At 47.8% G+C, this 20,107-nt stretch overlaps 2 protein-coding genes across 2 annotated transcripts; both read right to left on the bottom strand.

The window, feature by feature from the left end:
* Positions 1-6,876: 6,876 nt before the first annotated feature.
* LOC120658870 (aspartic proteinase nepenthesin-1-like) lies at positions 6,877-8,616 on the bottom strand. Its single transcript, XM_039937012.1, has one exon. It carries the CDS (start codon positions 8,438-8,440, stop codon positions 7,094-7,096), a length of 1,347 nt encoding a protein of 448 aa, XP_039792946.1. The 5' UTR covers positions 8,441-8,616; the 3' UTR covers positions 6,877-7,093.
* A 4,716-nt stretch (positions 8,617-13,332) lies between these two features.
* Positions 13,333-16,522, bottom strand: LOC120660844 (lysM domain-containing GPI-anchored protein LYP4-like). Its single transcript, XM_039939489.1, has 5 exons — positions 15,669-16,522; positions 14,601-14,718; positions 14,310-14,474; positions 14,184-14,215; positions 13,333-14,069 (listed from the first exon to the last, which is right to left on the bottom strand). Exons 1-5 carry the CDS (start codon positions 16,342-16,344, stop codon positions 13,828-13,830), a joined length of 1,233 nt encoding a protein of 410 aa, XP_039795423.1. The 5' UTR covers positions 16,345-16,522; the 3' UTR covers positions 13,333-13,827.
* Positions 16,523-20,107: the final 3,585 nt, after the last annotated feature.

Here is a 20,107-nt window from a genome sequence, read left to right as displayed (position 1 = left end):
CTCAGAATTTCCTCAGCAATCACTTCTGATTCTTTACAATAGTCCTGGAATTTCTCATCAGAACAATCGGGAGCTATTCCTTTAGCTATGAGAGCTAAATTAAACTGAGACAAGTATGATTTGATAACTCCAATCATGTGGGTCAGATAATTCTTGGAGGTAGCCGTCATGACATCAAAGATCTTCTTGGGGGCCTCTTCTAAACGCTCTACCAAGGACTTGCTATCCAATGACCCCTCTTCAGAATCAACCATGTCCACAATGACCTGAGCTGCTGCTACCAGTCGAATATGGTCACCTGGAGAACCTGACGCAAGGATATTTCAGTGATTATTGTTGGCAAAGAAATATCAAGACAAAAGATCAAATACTCACAAGCCTGAGTAATCTGCAACTATTCTTGAAGCTTTGACTTCTCTTCTTGGAGCTTTGATTTCTCTTCCTCGAGGCTCTTGATCTGCTGCTGCATGTCATATACTTCTAGATGATGCTTTCGGTTTGCTTCATACAGCTTGTTTCGAGCAGCAAGGGATTCATCTAGTCGTTTGGCAATCAGGGCATTCTGCTGCTCCAAGGTTTTACGGTTGTCAACAGTCTTATATAAAGCATGAGACTTCAAGAAAGACCGATTGGCAACATCCTGTATCATACAAGGCAAGATTGGTTAGATGTCACTAAACTACTCGACGCATGCAAGAAGCAGCAGAGGAAGGCTCACCTTCGTATATTTGAAACACCATTGCATGGAATTTGCGAGCTTCTTCATATTCTCCACAGACAATAATGGATCATCAAAGAGCTCCTTACCCAATTCTTCCTAGGTAGATTTTGGCATCGACTGAAAGGCACTAGTCGAATAGTTGGATTCTTCGATCCTTCAGCTCTGTCACCTCCACATCCACCAGCACTTGAAGTACCTTCACCAGCCACAGAAGGAGTGGACGCGGGTACCTCAAGAGTCGGCTCCTTTGACATCCCAGAAATATCCACACTAGGGGAGAGAGTAGTTGAGTTCTCGATCAACCCAATTATTGGAGACTTAGGGGTGGATCGAGTACTTGTTTCTGGGCTATTCTCTATCCAGTTACGGAAGTCCTGGATTTGGTCCTTCTCTTGTGCTGGAAGATATTGGATCCTAGCCAAGCAAGATTTTAAATAAGAAAGCTGAGACAAACAGGATACAATTAAAGAATATCAGATTCTTACTGGCCAGCACCAAGACGAGGTATCTTTCTCTGTAGCAATGATCCAGGAGTGGCCTTCCATTTCTTGCTATCATCAGAAGCAACATCTACTGAAGTTGGAGGCATACAATGCCATGTCTTACAATTTTTCTGCAAAAGAAGCAAGGGTCCATCAGAAGTTAAAAACTTTAATTACAAGTACTCGGCGGTGTTTTTCAATACTTACCCATGCATTTTCGGGAGGATTCTTGGCCCAGAAGAGTATTGGAAGCTTCAAAGATTTGTCAAAATTATCGAGTACTTTACAACATCTTCTGGTTACATCAGAATGAACCATTGGTTCTGGCAACATTCTGGTAGCATCTTCTATCCCTTCATATCTAAAGAATGGATGTTGTCTGAAGAGGTTGGATCCGATGGCTCACAAAGGAGAAAACCACGTGATCTCCGATAACTCCCTTATTTTTCACCTGTGCAATGACTCTAAGGAGGCACTCGACTTGTTGGCCACCAGGTCCTATACTTGTCCAGTTTTCTTGGACTTGGGGGGGCACCAGGAACTCTTTCTGGGAGAGGAGATTCAAAGTTCCCGATATGAAACCAGAATTTCTTCCACTCGAGTCCTTTACCCGCTGGATCATACATTATTGTCCCGTGTTTCAGGACGGAGTGTTAGTTCACATCCGCCGACGATGGCAGGTTTGCTAGCATTTGGGACGGGGACAAGGATGAAGAAATGTTGAAAAAGGTGAAAGTGGGGAAGAATGCCAAGGAATGCTTCGCAGAAATGTGTAAAAATAGAAAGATGCAAGATGGATTGAGGAGTCAGATGATGCAATTGGATTCCCCTGAATTGCAGAAGAGCATATAAAAATTCCGACAAGGGAAGTGCAAGGCCATGTTCCACGAAATCATGGAAAACAACGGTTTCAAGGGTACCTTCCATAGGGTAATCTTCTCCTTCGCCTGCACGCCATTGGATCACACCCTAAGTTTGGAGGAGACCCAAATTCTCTAGTTCTTGCACTGCTGATTAAGACATTTTGCTTTTGCACCAGCTCGTTGAAAGATTGGCTACTGCTTCGTCTTCAACTTTGCATTTGTCCTTCTTGGGAGCCATCTCAACGTCACGAGTTTAGGCTCGGGGGCTACGAGAGGGGCTATGGATGACACTGGGAGTGGGCAAGTGTGGATCTGAATTTGACAGCGGCCAGAAGTTTAAAGGGCAAAACCCTCACAAGTTACCAGATGGATTTGTATGGTGTCTGGTGGCAATTTTGTGAATATTTGGGAGATCAATGGATTCTTCCCTTTTCAGGGAAGCTTACATTACTTATTTTGCCACGAGTTTTCTTTGATTCATAAATCTAAATAGAGAGATTTAAATTCAAGACTCGGGAGCTGTGGGATATGTGGATCAGAGATTTATTTTTCAATTTTTTTGGAAAATAATGAAGCAAAAAGACTGAAGTGACCCTCAGCCTAATTCTGCGATTCAATCTAAGGCTCGGGAGCTACTCCATATGGAGCGCGAGTACTTCGTGCACTATATATAATCAAGATTTCGGGGCTTGAACACCTCACAGCTTCGTAGCAACCAGAAGTACTTGGAGGACTACTCGACGTATCCAAAGGAAGGCCCAGAAGACATTCTGACTACTTGAAGTACTCGAAGACGACCAGCCAAGTACTCGATGCCTGCAGGACTCGGCTACGAAGAGCTCGGGGGGTTGTCAGACCCGGGGCAGCGGGACTGTTTATAGGCATAGAATGTTCTAGAGTAAGGGATAGCACAGGGATGCACCTTATCTCTTTTTTAACTACCCGGATAGGCGTAGAACTAGCTGCAGTACAAAGAAAACTACCCGAGTGTGCCGTAGTAGGACTCCAACTGTACTCGGCTAGGACTTTCCATGTAAACTTGTTTTCCCGGAAATATAAGGGCGGGCAGGTACCCCCTCGAAACACATCAACACCTAAGGCAATACAAACAACCACACAGGACGTAGGGTATTACGCAACTCGCGGCCCGAACCTATTTAAATCTTTGTGTTCCTTGCACCATCGAGTTCCAGAGCAGTCGATCCCCACCTACAAACCTTACTGTTAAGGGTATCCCTGAGCAGGTTTGGCGGTAAACACCGACACCAAGGGTGAGCGGCACGGCGGTGGGTTTCTCAGGGCGACGATTCGCAGCCTTCTCCTCCCCCTTTTCTCTTTCTCCTTTCTCGTTTTCTCTTTCCTCGGCAGATCTCGAGTGGTCGTGCGGGAGAGGGGGGGCGACTAGCGCAGCGGCGGCGAGGTGCCGCGGCGCCGGCGGGGAGGCATGGTGGGTGGCGCGGCAGGGCTGGTGGCGAGGAGGCCCTCCGCCAGCATCTCCAGTAATTTTTCCCTTTTTTTCCTTTTTCCTATTTTTCGTTTTTTTCAAAAAAAAAATTGTCCAAGTTTATTTTATATTGGATGTGAAAGTTTTTCTCTTCATTTTTTTCAATTTATTTCATAAATTTTTCTGTTTTAAATTTTTTCTTGTCACTTTTTCTTCTATATCTTCAAAGTTTTCACTTGAAATTTTTTTTTGTGTCTCTCCAAATTTTTCCTTAAAAATTTTCTCTCTCCAAAATTTTTCTTGAAATTTTCTTATGAATTTTTTATCAGAAAAAGATAAAAATATTGCTAAAAAGAAAATAAAGGAACGGTCGGAATCGACCATAGGGACTTCCTACGGTCGACCGTAAACTAGCCTGACCCCCTATATGTGGCATATGCTGCAAGACTGCAATCCATTCTGAAGGAGATTGCCACGCGACTTGGGTTCAAATCAACTTTTCTTTATTTTCGGCCCACTCTTACTGTTAGCACTTGTGATCGGAAGGTCTGCTGTTCAGGAGAGAAAAAAAAAATCTCGTGTGCAATATCCAATCACTAGCTTGATTCCCCATATGCATATCCTATAATACCCTGAGAGGGATTGGATCCTAGAGAGAATAAATTACTGTATAGACAAACTTTGTATATATTTATTTAGGGTATTTCTGTATGCGACAAGGTGTTGTATAACTTGTCTTTAGAAACTTTTTATTTGCGTATGAACTGAGTTTACTGAACTTGCTAAGTGTTGTGTTACCTAGCTAGTGTCCAGCGTTTGGTGGCGATTCTTCTGTTTCTTTTTTTTCGTTTTCTTATGTTTTTCTGGTTTGTTATCCTTCCGTTGTTTGATTAGTTTTCTTCCATATTTTGTGCCCCTTCGTTGTCCCTTCTTTTTTTTTCTCAGCTCTCTTTGACATATTCTTTTCTTTTTCTTTTCCTAATTTTTATTCTAAACTTGAATATCTAAATTTATTTTAATGTGTAAATAAGACGGCATATTCTTTTGTTCACATTTAAGAGCGAGTCATACCCAATGTATACTAATTTATTGTATTGTAGATTCATAAATTAGTGAGTGAAATAATTTATTTTTTTAATGCTAACTTGTTTAGCATGTGTGTATATGCTTATAAAAATATATTTTTACGCTGTAGATGCATTTGTCATCATGTAAAATTATTTGTGTGCATATAATTAATTTGTTCGTAACGCAAAATTATTTGTTCGGTTCGTAAATTAAATTGTTCCTGGTGTGGACTCATTTGTTCGTAATATTAATTTTCATTATTTATCCTATACATTTTAGTTTATTCATTATACATTATAATTTATTCGTTATGTTTAAATTTTTTCTTCAAAAAAGTAATTATTTCATATTGTTAAAATATTTGTTCCAATAGTCGAAATTAATTACTAAGAATAAATAAAATAATTTTTAAAATATCGTGCAAGATAGGGAAAAAATGGTCTTGTTTTGATAATCTTGCCATAAGAAATATAATGGCACAATAAAAATTTATTTTGGATGCTCGGTTTAATAATTATAGTTTTTTATAATATCAAATTTACATGCATGTAGGTGATATCATCATCTTTATTTTCGTTTTGCATACACAGAATCTCTCTAATTATAACAATAGTTTACTTTTTTTTAGGGGAAATAACAATAGTTTACTGAAACCATCTATTTCAGTAATGAGCCTAATTACAGCTCAAAATGCTATCCGCACCCATGGTCCGTCTGCTTGAGGTGATGGTTTACGGACCCATCACCCGAAGTGATGCGTAATTGCGTCCGGCCCAGAGTTGCTTTGCTTCATGGCTATCTACGCAATATGGTCATATGGGCCGTGCAGTGTTGGCTTCTCATGGGCTCTCTTGCTGACTGTTCAGCCCAGCTTCTTAATTTAAGCTTTTGAAGGAGGAAGTTTTCGAAAGTTTTTGAAGAAAAATTCAAATAAATTCTCATAAAGGCCCTTCAAATTACGTGGGCGCCGCCCAGGTTGAAAGAGGGACCATGAGAGCTGGACAGTTGGTCGTGCACCCGCAGAACCAGGATTCGACATGTTACTTTGATTTAAATAGCAGAAGTCCGGGCGGTTGAGATGGCTAGTCCGGCCCGGTAGCGTCGCACTCCCAGCAGGTTCTGAGTTCGAATCTCATCAGAAGCGAATTTCAGGCTGCTGGGGAGAAAAAACCCAATGCTGAGATTACAGTCGACCGTAACTTTTTCCTCCACCGGTCGATTTTTATCCACGTGCACGGAACCCACTATCTCTCCTCCTCTCCACTCCTCTCCTTTCCCCTTCACGTTTTCCTTTCTCTGGATCCGACTGCGGGCGTGGCTTCCTTCCCCTCCCCCTTCCTCTCTCCCCTCTGCTTAATCTCTCCATGGCGGCCAGTAGCGGAAGGCCCGGCGCCGCCGCCGGCGGGAGGCGCGGCGGCGGGGCCGGCGCCGGCGCCGGCGGGAGGCGCAGCGCTCGCCCCCAGCACCGGCCGCGCCAGATCTAGTTTTTTGCAAAAAAATTTCAACAATTTTTTTGAATTCCTTTTTTGATTTTCGGATGAATATTTTTTAAATGATGCAAAAAAAATTTCTTGAAATTTTTCTGCTCTCCAATTTTTTTTCTTGAAATTTTTTTCTGCTCTCCTATTTTGCTTGAAATGTTTTTTGGTCTCCAAAATTTTTCTTGTATTTTTTTAATTTTTTTTAATCATAAAACGACAAAAATTTTCTATAAACGGAAAAGAAGCAACGGTCGGAATATCGACCGTAGGGAGGGGGTCCCTACGGTTGACTGTAAATTAGCGTGGTCCGAGAAAAAAACCCCCTCGCTATGCTCGCCGCAAGATTTGGCCCTCTCGGGCATGGGCCAAGGTTCGGGGGTTTCTCTACCCGATTAGCCGGTTAGGCTTCCTCTTAATGAAAAAACGGTGGGGTCCGTTTCACACCCCCGTAGAGTTTTTTACTTTGATTTAAATATATTTTTCCCCGAAATTAACTCAACTTATCGAGCATCTAGCTGGATTGCAAAAACAATATTTCTTCTGCACTTGGAAGTCAGCTGTCATATGCGACCATTTTGGTGCAAATTTGATTTCCCAAATTGTACTAATTTTCAGGCAGCGTCTCCTATTATTTGAAACTTATAGACACGGATGCAGCAACACTATTGGTTATTAATCTGCTACAAAGATTGAATTATCCAGCTTATAAAAAGCTATATGCTGGGATCCCCTGTTATTGTAGCTTATAATAAGCTAGCATGATCAAAATGGGGTCTTAGCAGTAGCACACATCTAAAAACAGATAGGAAGCCCCTTCAAAAAAAAAACAGATAGGAAGAGTTGCTTATTAATCCTCAGATGTTGTTGAGAAGACAACCATAGACAGAACCAAATCTTCACTGAAAATACAGATCACCGACCTACCGTCAGAATCCCCGCCGAGCACCATACACCAAACCTAAGGCGCATCTATGCATATGCATAAATAGAAACGGAAACGAAATACAAGTGTTGCACGAAAACCAGAGTTACGGCTAGATTAGATTGCACGGCGCCGGGACGAAGGACAGGAGGCTGTTCTCGAGGTCGTAGAGCACGTGGAAGTTCTGGTGCTGGAAGTTGCCGATGATGGAGCCGTCGCTGGACGTCGCCATGGCGAGGCACAGGCCGCCCGACATGGGTTCCACCAGCATGTAATTCGGCAGCGGGAGCTCCATGTCCGCCCCGTCGAAGTGGAACACCACCTGCGGCAGCGTTAGGGACTGGCGCGGCGGCGGCGGCCACTTGAAGCACGTGTCCAGCACCGACGCGTCCGTCACGTTGAGCAATGGCAGCTTGATCTGCGACACGAACGCCGCGCGGACGGCGCCGTACGCCGGCTCGGCGAGGTACGTGATCGTGGTGCCGGAGTCGATGATGGTCCCGCCCGTGCCGTCCGTGTCGTTGATGGCGAACACCGCCGGGTCGATGGGCAGCAGCACGCCGCCGACGCTGATGCCGGTCAGGTTGAGGAAGTACATGGTCGGGAGCGCCGGGTTGACGACGAAGGGCGTGGACTGCACCGGCCCGCTGGTGCTCGCGTTGGTGCTGTTGAGCGTGGCGTAGGCGCCGAAGTAGAGCCGGCTGGGCACCTTGGACAGGAAGGAGGTAAGGCAGTAGGAGAACCTGGGGGAGCCGAGCTGGCTGACCAGCGACAGCGACCCCCGGCCGAAGCCGACCATGCCGGAGCCGTTGGCGAGCGAGCCGGCGTTGAGGTTGCCGCACCCGAACGAGATGCTCGGCACGGTGACCCGCGTGGCGTTGGTGCCGAACGTGAACGTCTCGTTGGCGAGGACGCCGGCGGTGCTGGCGCTGTCGCCGTAGAAGTACTGGTAGACGCACACCTTCTGGAAGCACAGGGGGTAGTAGAGGGCGTTGCAGACCGGGGACGAGCAGCCGATCGCCCTGTATGTGGGCGACTGCGTCGGGTCGTAGTAGGGCGTGGGCTGGTCCACGCACAGCAGGCACGGCGCGCACTGCGTCCAGATGAGGTCGCTGCCGGTGTCGAGGATCGCCGAGTAGTACCGCGGCGGCGTGCCGATGCCCATGTCCATCAGGTACTCGCCGTCGCTGGCGCGCACTAGGATGCGCACCGCGGTGATGGCGTCCCCCGGCGCCAGCGCCGCCAGCGACTGCAGCGTGGCCGCGCGGGCCCGGCTGCGGGATACGGCCCGCGCGAGCAGCTCCGCCTTGGTGTACCCGGCGTCCGCGTCGACGTGCCGCAGCGTGGCCTCGAAGCCGAACCCCCCGCCGCGGGGGAACGCCGCGGCGCCGACGACCGCGGACAGCAGCAGCGGGAGCGGGAGCAGGACGACCAAGATTGCTGCTGCGAGCCGTGTCATTTCGGAATCGATTGGTAGCGAGCGCGGCACGCCACTGGCTAGCTAAGCTATACTACCATGAAAGGGATGTTGTGAGCAAGAAGGCTTCCAGGATCCGCGTATAAATACGCCGGCGAAGCAAGTGTGCATCATTCTCGCTCGCTCGACACTGATCCTTAGGACACGAGGCCTTGCTTCTGCCTGGTGGACGGGGAGTGAGTGAACGAAGCTGGCGCAGGGCGTTTGACCATAGAGAGGTAGCAAGTAGTAGCAGGGAATTCGGGCATGAAACCGAGAGGGGGAGCTCGCAGTGATTCGTCACTGTGAAAATAATAATCCCTGGCTCTGCGTTCCTTAACATCGACGCTAGCTAGCTTAGGAGGCTTAGAGATCTGCGTTCGTGTGCCCATTTCACCGCCGATTAGAAATATAACTAACGGCTTTAGTTTATGTTATGCCCAGTAACCCAGGATAGGAGTCACACACATATAGCCATACAACTTTCACCATCATGAACCACGGATAGCACAAGTCTCTCCATGGGAAACTACTACTCCTAGCACTCTAGCAGCACGAAAGAATGAGCTCTCTGCGTGACTGTGTCTACAACTCTACAATAGGGGTTGCCCGATGGTATTTCAGTCAGAGAATTCCCATTCCTTGATCACATTGCTGGCACGACGTTTTACGTGTACCTTCACGAGTCTCACTCTCTGCCTGTCGTCCCCTGAGATGAGTTGTATAGAGCAGGCGCTGAGATGCACGAGCTAGAGGGGCCATTGGCAGCGGCTCTAAACGGACGCGCAGCAGGCTAGCGGGGTGCGTGTCTGCCATGTGCACCGGGGCCAACGAGACGGGCGCTGCCTCCGGGATCGGCTCCGCCGTGGGGAGTCAGCAGCCGGGCGGGGGGCCGCACGCGGAATGCGCAGCAGAGCGCTTGAACGGCGAATCCATCGAGTTCGTTCCCCGATCCCCGCGCCGAGGAGGATCTTGTTTACTGCTCCGCCCTCGCGCTGGGTCTCTCGGGGGGCGGACGGAGCCCAGGAGTGATGGGCACGGCAGCTCGCAAGTGGATTTTGGCACGGCGGCACGCCTGATTCAAGATAGTAAAAAAATACATTCTATACTTGTGGCATGTTTTATCTGTGACATTTGGGTCTTGACATTTGCACGTACTATATCATTTGTCATTTAGAGCATCTCCAAGAATTTGTCATATTTTACTTGGCATATCTTGTGTTTTGCCAACTTCTAAAAAGATATGCCAAATAAAAAAAAAGAGCTTAGAGCATCTCCAAGAGTTTGCCATATTTTACTTGGCATATCTTGTGTTTTGCCAACTTCTAAAAAAATATGCCAAGTAAAAAAAGAGGTTATCTCCAACAATTTGGCATAATTCACTTGCCAAATCCAGATCTAACTTACATCATGAACCCTGAGAGAGAAACAAAATTATATTTATGCCCTTCCACCTCTTGAAAACTTAAATCAGGAATCCTTCTCTGTTATTTATTTCTTTTTTCACCCTCACCTGACTAGAAACCACGATGTCAACCGCGCGCCGCGCGCGTATATTTACGCGCTGGAGGCTGGTTTTTCCCAAGTTACCAAAAATTGCCAAGTCTTTTGCCAAACTGTTGGAGGAGTATTTTTAACGTTTTTGCCAAAAATCAAAGATGGCAACTCGATTTGCCAAACTCTTGGAGATGCTCTTATCTCCAATAATTTGGCATAATTCACTTGCTAAATCCAGATCTAACTTACATCAAGAACCCTGAGAGAGAAATAAAATTATATTTATGCCCTTCCACCTCTTGAAACTTAAATCAGGAACCCTTCTCTGTTAATTATTTCTTTTTTCACCCTCCCACCTAACTAGAAACCACGATGCCAACTGCACGCCGCACGCGTATATTTACGTGCTGGAGGCTGGTTTTTCCCAAGTTGCCAAAAATTGCCAAGTCTTTTGCCAAACTGTTGGAGGAGTATTTTTAACGTTTTTGCCAAAAATCAAAGATGGCAACTCGATTTGCCAAATTCTTGGAGATGCTCTTACTCAGCTGATGATGGCGAATAAATTTTTTTCTCAATTTCAAAGGGTTGTTCTTCTAAATGAACACTTAATAGGATTGTAGGTGGACACTATAAAAAATAGAGAAATCCTAGCCATTCTCATAAAAATAAAAAAATTCAGCAATCTATCTGATAACTCTAATTATAATAGTCATTGGATCTGTTATCTCCCGTGATAAATTACCCACCTTTGCACTATGAAAATAGACTAAAGTAACCCTCTAAACATGTATCTAGATTACAACCTCTGCCATTATAGAAAATCTAAAATAATCTTTTAATCTTCGTGTAGATTACCCACATATATTATTATAAAAATAATACAAATAACTCCCTAAATTTGCATATAAATTATACGATTATATAATTATTATTAAAGTTAAAATAACCCCTTAATCTGAATCTAAATTATATAATTATAATAAAATATTCAAGTGCCCCAATATAAAATTCTAAATTACTACCCACGATATGTCATTATGGATGTATTCAAATATGATGGAAGAGATAATAATATCAATTCACAAACAAATGGTTCAATTAAATAGATACCAAACACAAAATGCAAAATGAATTGTAACTAGATAATGATAAATATTCTTTTTAGAGTATGTGTAGGAATATTTAATAGATAAAAGAGGACGTGAAATAGATAATTATAATTATTAGCTAGAAACCTTATTTTAATTAATTTTAATTAGCCCCTGGTAGACTAGTAAGGCTAATAATGGTAGGGCAAGATTGCGATGGTGGCTAGCATGAGGGCGGAGCTTTGAGGTGGCAGAAGCACAAGCTGTGGAAGACATAGGACGGCTAGTTGACCGGTGTCAAGGCGGGACGTCTCATTGGCAGCCAAGTTTCAGCTGTTACTGCATCGGTGGCGGCGGCTATGGTAGCAGGAAGCCGCCCCGGAGACAAGGACAGTGACCAATGTGGCGAGGCAATTTTTAACAAAATCTGTCAATTTTCGAGCTGAAGTTGGTAAATGAGCGTTGAATAAGTAGCAATCAACTTCCCATTGTTGTGAAAACTGGGAGTCGTCAGGAGATCGAAAGGCCAGGAATCTCTGCAGGGGATGATGAAGGTGTAGGATGCTCCTCTGCATGAAGTGAAGCTGCAGAGTGAGAAAGTGTAGTGGTATACTCTGGACTGACATATTGGCTTACAATATTGCTTCACGTGACAGGGACAACAATATGTTACAGAACAAGTTATTTGATCTCATCAAATGCAGCCATGGTTTCAAAGCCATTGTAATAGCCATGTTTATGACATTAATTATCTTTATTTCTGCCATTAGAGAGAAGAAACTGATGTACTTATGGCTAGGAGTTACACATTCTTGTAATCTCCCTATATATGGGAAACTTGAGATCAATGAAAATTACACACAGAATTCACTATCTTTTTGGCTCCACAAATTCTGTTCTAACACGTTATCAGCGCCTGCACTATTGAGCAAGGAGAATTACCAAGGGTAAGCATGGCTCCACGTTCATCCTCCTTTGAAGCTGGTTCATCACTTCCAAGGAACCTCCGTGCTCGTCTCCTCCGCCGCATACTGGACGCCCTCCTCCGGACTCCCCTACAACACCCTCGACTTGGCAGGGGCTTCTACAGCCAGGGAGGAAGACGTCGCAGCGGCAACGCCGCTGCATGGAGAGCTGCTAACCGCAGCAACTCCAGCACCAACGCGAATCATCGCGGCAATTCGGTGGTGCTACAGGGAGGACCAGTCAATGTCACAACATTCTATCCTCGCCATGGCCGGTCCATCTATCCCTGTGGAAACGACGGATCCTCCTCGCCGGAGTACACATCGGCGACGCCACCCACCTCCCCAACTCCGGCCCCGCCGCCGGAACTCCTCCTCTGAGGGATAATCGCTGCACGTCGTGAGGCTCCATTTTTCTCCATGACTACGGGCAGCAGCTCCAGCAGGATTGCTCCGGCGACGCCGCCTCCACTTCCACGGCCGCGCCTCTGTGCATCGCCAGCGTGTGCAGAGGCGCCGCCGCACCGGGCCGCCGACGCCGTGCCTACGGCGTGCACTGATGCCCCGCCGCGCTAATGCGCCGTTCCAAGCCGTCCCGCCTCGCCGCGCTTCAGAGGACGCTATCGACGCCCACCTCCGCTGCGAGCGCTGATGCGCAGCCACCCCGTTGCGCCGCCCTCCACCACCCGCCACCGCCCGGACCCGTCTCCCCCGCGCAGCTCAGGCCTCCCCCTCACCTGAGGGTGGGGGGCGTCTTGCCGCGCCATCGCAGCTCGTCTCGGCCGGGCGATGCCCGGTCGGGATTATGCGGTGGCGGTAGGCAGGACGGGTGTTGGCCGCCGCTACTGCAGTCGGGCGGGGGTCGGTGCGCGCGGTGGCCGCCACTGGTGCGGTGCCGGAGTTGGGGAGGTGGGCGACGCCGCCGGCATGTATTCCGGCGAGGAGGATCTGTCGTTTCCACAGGGATAGATAGACCGGCCATGGCGAGAATAGAATGCTGTCACCATGACTGGTCCTCCCTGTAGCACCACCGAATTGCCGCGATGATTCGCGTTGGTGCTGGAGTTGCTGCTGTTAGCAGCTCTCCATGCAGCGGCGTTGCCGCTGTGACGTCTTCCTCTCTGGTTGTAGAAGCCCCTGCCACGTCGAGGGTGTTGCAGGGGAGTCCGGAAGAGGGCGTCCAGCATACGGCGGAGGAGACGAGCACGGAGGTTCCTTGGAAGTGATGAACCAGCTTCAAAGGAGGATGAACGTGGAGCCATGCTTACCCTTGGTAATTCTCCTTCTTGCTCAGTAGTGCAGGTGCTGATAATGTGTTAGAACAGAATTTGTTGAGCCAATAGGATAGTGAATTCTGTGTGTAATTCTCATTGATCTCAAGTTTCCCATATATAGGGAGATTACAAGAATGTGTAACTCCTAGCCATAAGTACATCAGTTTCTTCTCTCTAATGGCAGAAATAAAGATAATTAATGCCATAAACATGGCTGTTACAATGGCTTTGAAACCATGGCTGCATTTGATGAGATCAAATAACTTGTTCTGTAACAAATACAAACGTGCTATATAGGTATGCTAGCGTGGGTTCACCATGCATTTTACAAGAACGACCAATCGAATGAGAAACAGCAAAATTCGGCACAATCGCAGAGCCCGTAAAAAGCTAGCCGACTGCTCCTGTACAAGAATGCCCTTGTTGTTCTAAACTTCTGTAACTTAGGCTGCTTCCTACTATAATGAAAAGGCAGAGCACCTGCTAATTGTCCTAAAAAAAGAATGCCCTTCAATTCCGGACACACTGCTGCTCGATATGATTCTCACACGCTCGTCACGGCCCAGCTACCATAGCAAGTTGGCGGCGGCGAGGCAGAGAGCGAGCAGTGCAAGAACATCCCCAACGCGCCGGCCTGCTACTGGGGCAGGACTCCCGGAACTCACCGGCGGGCTGCTCGTCGGCGCCATGCCAGCCATCTGCGGGCCGACGCCTCCTTCAGATGGCGTCGGCGTCGGCGACGGGCCGAGGTACGTCTCGAAGAAGGACGACGTCGGCGGCGGCATCAGCGGAGGGAACTGGTGCGGGCCTGCACGAAACGGCACAAGCAAATGTCTGATGAGACGATAAGCAGTTGTGCTGTGTCGTGGTTGACCTGCAAGAGGTGAGCGTAAAACCACAGTGACAGTGGAAGAGGAATGACCTGGGCACTGAGGCTTCAGTGACGTGGTTAGCCTGCAAGATGCAGAGAAAATTCTTATCGTTGGTGAAAAACAAAATAAATTCTTCTTCTTCTCCAATCATGAGTTTTGGTCGGGGCAATGCTTACGTGGTGAGGATGGTCCCGTTCACGTATCCCCCGTAGCTGCAGGAGGTGACGCTGCAGCCGGCGCTGGTCATCTGGAGCGTGAAGTTGCCGAGCATCATGCTGCTGTTGCTGCACTGCATGCTGGAGCACGTCGAGTCCGCCAGCGGCGCCGGCACGCAGAACAGGCTGCAACGGTGGCGGACGTCAGGAACACGAAGACAACCGGGCCGGCGCAGCTGGGGCTGGCCGGCTGCCGGCGGCGATGGAGCAAAAAGATCGAGAGGAGATGGGGGAGGCGAGATCGGCGCCTACTCCAGGTTGCCCGGGCCGCAGCTGCACTGGACGCAGCGGTTGGCGGTGATCGCGTAGGTCCCGTTCGCCACGGACAGGCCGGCGTCCGACGTGTAGGCCGGGAATGACGACGCACACGCTGAAACAGCAGACGGAAAAGGAATTGAAGGGTGTCATGTGAAAACGGCTTATTCCTGCTTGCACCCCTCTTCAAAATGATACAAAACATGGTACAGAGCCCTACTGGTCAGGGATCAATCATGGATGCTACTACTGTTCTGTTAGTCCGTGACATTACAGAATGTCAGGGCTAATGAAGGTTTGAAAATGATGTTTGGGGTCAGAAAACGCCATACTAGAGAGGTTTATTTTTCCAGCTGACAGTGGAAACAGGAAAAGGGCGAAGATTGCAGGAACACCAGAACGTCCAGGCAATGCTGATGCTTCGACCTTTTTTGCAGAAACAAAATTTCCAGCTGAAGTGCTCATCTGCCGGCCGTCCTCTGTTTTCTGTTAACAATTGACAGCCGACGCGCGCGCACATGGACCGCACTCTGTTGCTGCCGCGCTGGACAACAATTTCAGTGTCCAAAACGGAGTACCAACTCACACACTTTTGGCGCAGCACTCGTGCTGCATGCCTCGCCCTCCCTTCTTGTCCCCGTTTTCATGTCTGAACTGAAACATGGAGGGGCCCTTGTAAAAGCTGGGAGTCCCCTGTCCAAATATACACAAACTGAACCGCCAACCTGGTTCTTACTGAACTACTGCTGAAATAGTCAAATGTTACACGATCAAGCAGCATTTCAAGCGTAAAAACCTGAGATCATTCGTGTGGATTCTGCTTGCTTCTTCAGGTCAGTGATCACCTAGGCCAGCGGTACTGGTTCTACTACTACCTGAGCAATTTTTTGCCAACCAAATTTGTCGCCAAGCATAGGATCTCATCTAACCAACAGATCACGCACGCGAGGTACTGTGCACAGCGCATCCCACGCTGAGCAACGGTCCACACCAGCTACGCCAAAAACCAGATCCAAGAAAACGTGCTAGTTGTTCAGTTTCAATGCGGCTAGCGAGCTCACTCACCGGGCAGCGGCACGACGATGATGGCCCCGGCGGCGACGTCGGCGGTGGCCATGTCATTGACGTTCATGAGGTCGTTCAGGGTGGTCCGGAACCTCCGCGCGATGGCTGGCACCGTGTCGCCCTCGGCCACCACATAGGTCAGGTACACCGCGGGCACGCCGTCGTCGACGCCGCCGAAGCAGGCGCAGTGGAGCGGCACGAAGAGCGTGGTCCCGGCGTCGAGCGCGGCGCCCTCGGGCATGCCGTTGGAGTCGCGGATCCAGTCGGCGGTGGTGTGCCCGCCGTAGACGGACCCCGCCACGGACGCCAGCGTGTCCCCGGCCCGGGCCGCGTAGCGGACGGAGGTGGCCTTGCGGATGCCGTCGGAGCAGGCGCAGGGGACCGGCACGCGGAGGGGCAGGCCGGCGGGGAGGATGCGGTTGGCGGGGTCGGGCGCCGCGAAGTCGATGGCGTTGGCGGCCAGGATGGCGAGCGGGTCGGCGGCGAAGAGCGCCGCGACCTCGGCCAGCTTCAGGTCCGCGTACAGCGTGTAGGAGAGGAGCGCCGGGCAGGCGGTGGACGAGGCGCAGGACTCCAGCGTGGACTTGGACAGAGCACTCGGCACGTCGGCGAGGAGGAGGAGGAGGAGGAGGAGGTGGTGGTGGTGGTGGAGCAGGGACGACGGCGGTGGCCGCATGACGGCTTTCGGGCTGGCTGGGCTCGCGGTCGCCTGAGTCGGGGAGCGGAGACCGGTCAGTGGCGCCGCCGCTGGCTGCGCTTCCGATCGGTGATTCGCCGGGCGCCGCCTGCCGAGAGCTGGAGCGAGACTGGGAGAGTGCGCGGTGGGGACTGGGGCCTGGGAGTGCGCGCGGGCTTTGGATAACTGCGACCGCCAGTCTGGTGTAGTACGTCTGGATTTGGACCATGTTGAGTCGTGCACGGAATACAGGGTACCAAGGACGAGTCCAGCAAAGTAAAAGGCAGCCTGTTATTATTCAAGCTGGCATCACCAGACCTAGCACCACCGGCTTTGCCACAAATTACGAGAATTTTCAGTTTTATTTACACCAAACAAGCAACAATACTAAGATTTTCTTTCATCTGGAAAAATATATTAATTTAATAAATTTGGGCGTGTGTTCAAACTTCAAATGAATCCCTATTCACCAAGCGCATCGATAATTCGATATATGAGTGATCCCGATGCCATATGTGAGGAACCTTCCATATTGATCCTGTCTAATCAAATCATCGTCTATTGATCAACTTGATTAAAAAAGACTAATTCCGATAGTTCTTGTAATGTGTCATATGCAATGTCCAGGATTTAAACACACTCCACTCGCACAACAATAATACCATTACACAAGCACAACCAAGCACAGCTTTACATTGCAAAAGAGGTTCAAAGTTCATTACATAAAGTCTTCAGAGTTTGCAGCGGAAACTTTACTACACGAGCACTCCATACATAACGCAAAATAAGAAGGTAAACACTATATGCCAATAGTGCCCTTCTCGTAGCCACCGACCATCTACTCCTCACCCGCACCTCCGTCCGTGGGGTAGAAGTACCCAAAGTCGGCCTCCTACTGCGTATCACCTGCATCAACTTTAACGATAGCACCATGAATACAAATGGTACTCGCAGTACTTATCCGATATGGGTATATACTTGCCCGATCTCAAGGAGAATGCATATGGTTAGTAGTAAGGATATGTCATGGTATTTAATTTTGCATAAAAAGCATCTACTTTGATCAAGTTGTAAAAAGCAAAGACATAGCATCTATGATCTCTACATCATACATCGATACATTTGCATAAGTAAAGTGATCATGATCATAAGCTCAATCTTCCATGAACTTCATCGGTAACTCTACGTTAAAGTCAAAGTACAAGAGCGTGCTCAATGTCCGAGAGCGTGGCTATTGCAATAGATCAAAAACCCTGCAGGATGTACAACTTTACCCACACGAGGACAAGACCAACGACCATACCCATGGCCAAGGATAAGTGTTGATTCATGCCTCAACCTTTCACACAAACACAACCGGCTATGAGCGAACGGTCGGGAAGGACAAGTGCACCGGAACCGCCGATCACACTCCATCATGGCTCACACCGAATCCGATCAAGGCAAGGTGTGTCTCATGCTAGTTGGCTTTCCTTCCCATTATTAAGCATGTGGCTTGTACGGATAAGTGCTCAAGTATCAAAGCGATTATGCATCGGTCCTTAATCAACTCAACCAAGTCTAACCATTTGAGTTCCACTCCCAACATGGCTCTACCATATTTCCCAAATCCGAATCACCATTCATAGTTGCTCAATTTTATTCATCATTGACTAGGTGGAATTAAACATTACATCCTATAGCTCGCAAGCGGTGGTGGCCTTGCCACCTCTCGACTTCTACCAAAACTATGCAATGCTAAGCATATAGTTCGTAATGTTGGGATTATCCTAACAAGCATACTCAACTATGAGGGATTATCCTAAGCAAGGTTGGTAATGCATTAAATAGATTCTAAACAAGCATTAGTAAGTATAGTAAGTCATGCACAACCAAGACACTTATATAGACTTCATTGATCCAAAATATGAGAGAAAATATGCTTAGGTGCCTGCCTTGAGTTTCAAAGGAAGCGTCATCACCCACGATCTCCAACTTGTGCTCACCCTATTCTTGATCCGGCATCACAATCTCTACACGAGTGCAATGATGCTTGATAAGTAAATATGCCATGAATGATTGCAATGCGATGCTCATGATATGAGAAAAATGATTTATTAGTGCAAAAAACAAGATAAAAGAGGCTAGATATATAATACATATATGTTCAACTATAAATAAAAGCATGGGGATTAAACAACTACCAAGTGGTCTTAGTTTAGGGGTTCCCGGACACTCCGGATAGGCAAAATCCGGATACTCTGGATTTCGGCCTGGATACTCCGAGTGTTGCTACAGTAACCCCCCGATACTCCGGGTTTGCTTAGTAATCCCGAAGACTCTGGCAGCTCGACATGTGAACATTGGAAAATCCGTTGCCGGCGATTCCGACCTTGGTTTGGGGTAAGGTTTGTTTCTAATCGTAGGAAGGTGGGGAGTCTATTTTGATAGCTAAATTCAACATGCATTGGGATTTGCGAGCTCTAGGTCATCAATAGTGAAGGTGCTCCAATGGCTCTAAACCTAAGGCAATGGGGTAGATTGGGGGAGGGGATGAGCTTACCGGCGACAAGTGCAACACCGGCAAGGTCTTGAAGATGGTGGGGAGGGCTTGGTGAAGCTCGAGCTCGTCCTTCTTGCTTGAAGCTTGAGGGAGGTGAAGAAGATGAAGGAAGAGCTTGGGGAAGCTCCAAGGGAGAAGATGAAGCCGAGGTGGTGCAGCTTGCCGGCGTCGTGCTCCGGCGAATCTCCAGTGAAGCTCCGACGAAGGGGAAGGTGCTTCAATGGTGGGGGAGGAGAGGGAGCTCCTCCATGGCTTGGTTAGAGAGAGAGGGGGGGTTGGAGTGAGTGAGGGAGTGAGAGAGAGTGGGCAGGGGAGGGTGCTGGTGTTTGTGAGGCTTGGGCTGACACGTGGGTCCCATGAGGGTGATGTGGCATCTAAGTGATGTGAGTTTGACATGCGTCTGCTACAGTAATCCCGGATACTCTGGGTTTCAACTCGGATACTCCAGGTCAGCCCTACCCGGAGGTTCCGGATTGAAATCCGGACATTCTGGAATTCCTACTAGCCTTGAAATTAATTGATGATATGCACATGATGACATGATTCCTCTACTAATTAGTTTAGGGGTGCTACACCATCTGACATATAATTTGTATGATATATTCCCTGAAATGATGAGAGAATTGTACCTGTTAAAAGAGAAACAAATTCATACTATCCAACTAATAGGATATTTCGGTTTTTAATCTAGAATAACAAAATCATACACACAGGGTTGTGGGTCCTCCAATTCTTGGAACTGGATTATTTTGGTCCTTTCTGTAGTTTTAAAGGTAACTTTTGCTAAAAAGATAAATCTTATTTAGATAGTATAAATAATTTATTTTATAAAATAAAATTAGTACCAAAAGTTTTTCTAAAATGTAACCTATCCACTGATGCTCTGTTTGAAGTTACTTGGCTATGATTTGTTTGTATTGCTGGTTGTTTTATTATTTCTAGTCCTGCCTGTTATTTGTTCAAATTGTTTTTTACACGAGCTAGAGGCTAGCAATCGGTGAAACTGTTTTTCTTTTTCACACATGTGACAGTGATTTTCGGTTGCCCTTCGTTATAGAAAGCGCAAACGATCCAGATCTGCGTGTTGGTGGGCCTTGTTGTAAAACTAATGATTCTGAGTAGCGTCGCGTCGCCGACAAGGAAAAACAATCACACGAACACAAAAATAGACAATACACAGATATAGGGTGGAGCTCTCTTCTCATTATTTTCTGGATAATA

The sequence above is a fragment of the Panicum virgatum genome, chromosome 2N (genome assembly GCF_016808335.1).
Source record: "Panicum virgatum strain AP13 chromosome 2N, P.virgatum_v5, whole genome shotgun sequence".
NCBI lineage: Eukaryota > Viridiplantae > Streptophyta > Magnoliopsida > Poales > Poaceae > Panicum > Panicum virgatum.
This window is presented reverse-complemented; position numbering and strand designations above follow the sequence as displayed.

What these genes read in the sequence shown, in the direction of transcription:
- LOC120658870 (XM_039937012.1), bottom strand. Translation starts at nt 8,440, where the DNA reads ATGACACGGCTCGCAGCAGCAATCTTGGTCGTCCTGCTCCCGCTCCCG.
- LOC120660844 (XM_039939489.1), bottom strand. Translation starts at nt 16,344, where the DNA reads ATGCGGCCACCGCCGTCGTCCCTGCTCCACCACCACCACCACCTCCTC. An exon ending in CATCGTCGTGCCGCTGCCCG is followed by an intron (nt 14,719 to 15,668) that starts GTGAGTGAGCTC and finishes CTGCTGTTTCAG; the next exon opens with CGTGTGCGTCGTCATTCCCG. An exon ending in AACGGGACCATCCTCACCAC is followed by an intron (nt 14,216 to 14,309) that starts GTAAGCATTGCC and finishes TGCATCTTGCAG; the next exon opens with GCTAACCACGTCACTGAAGC.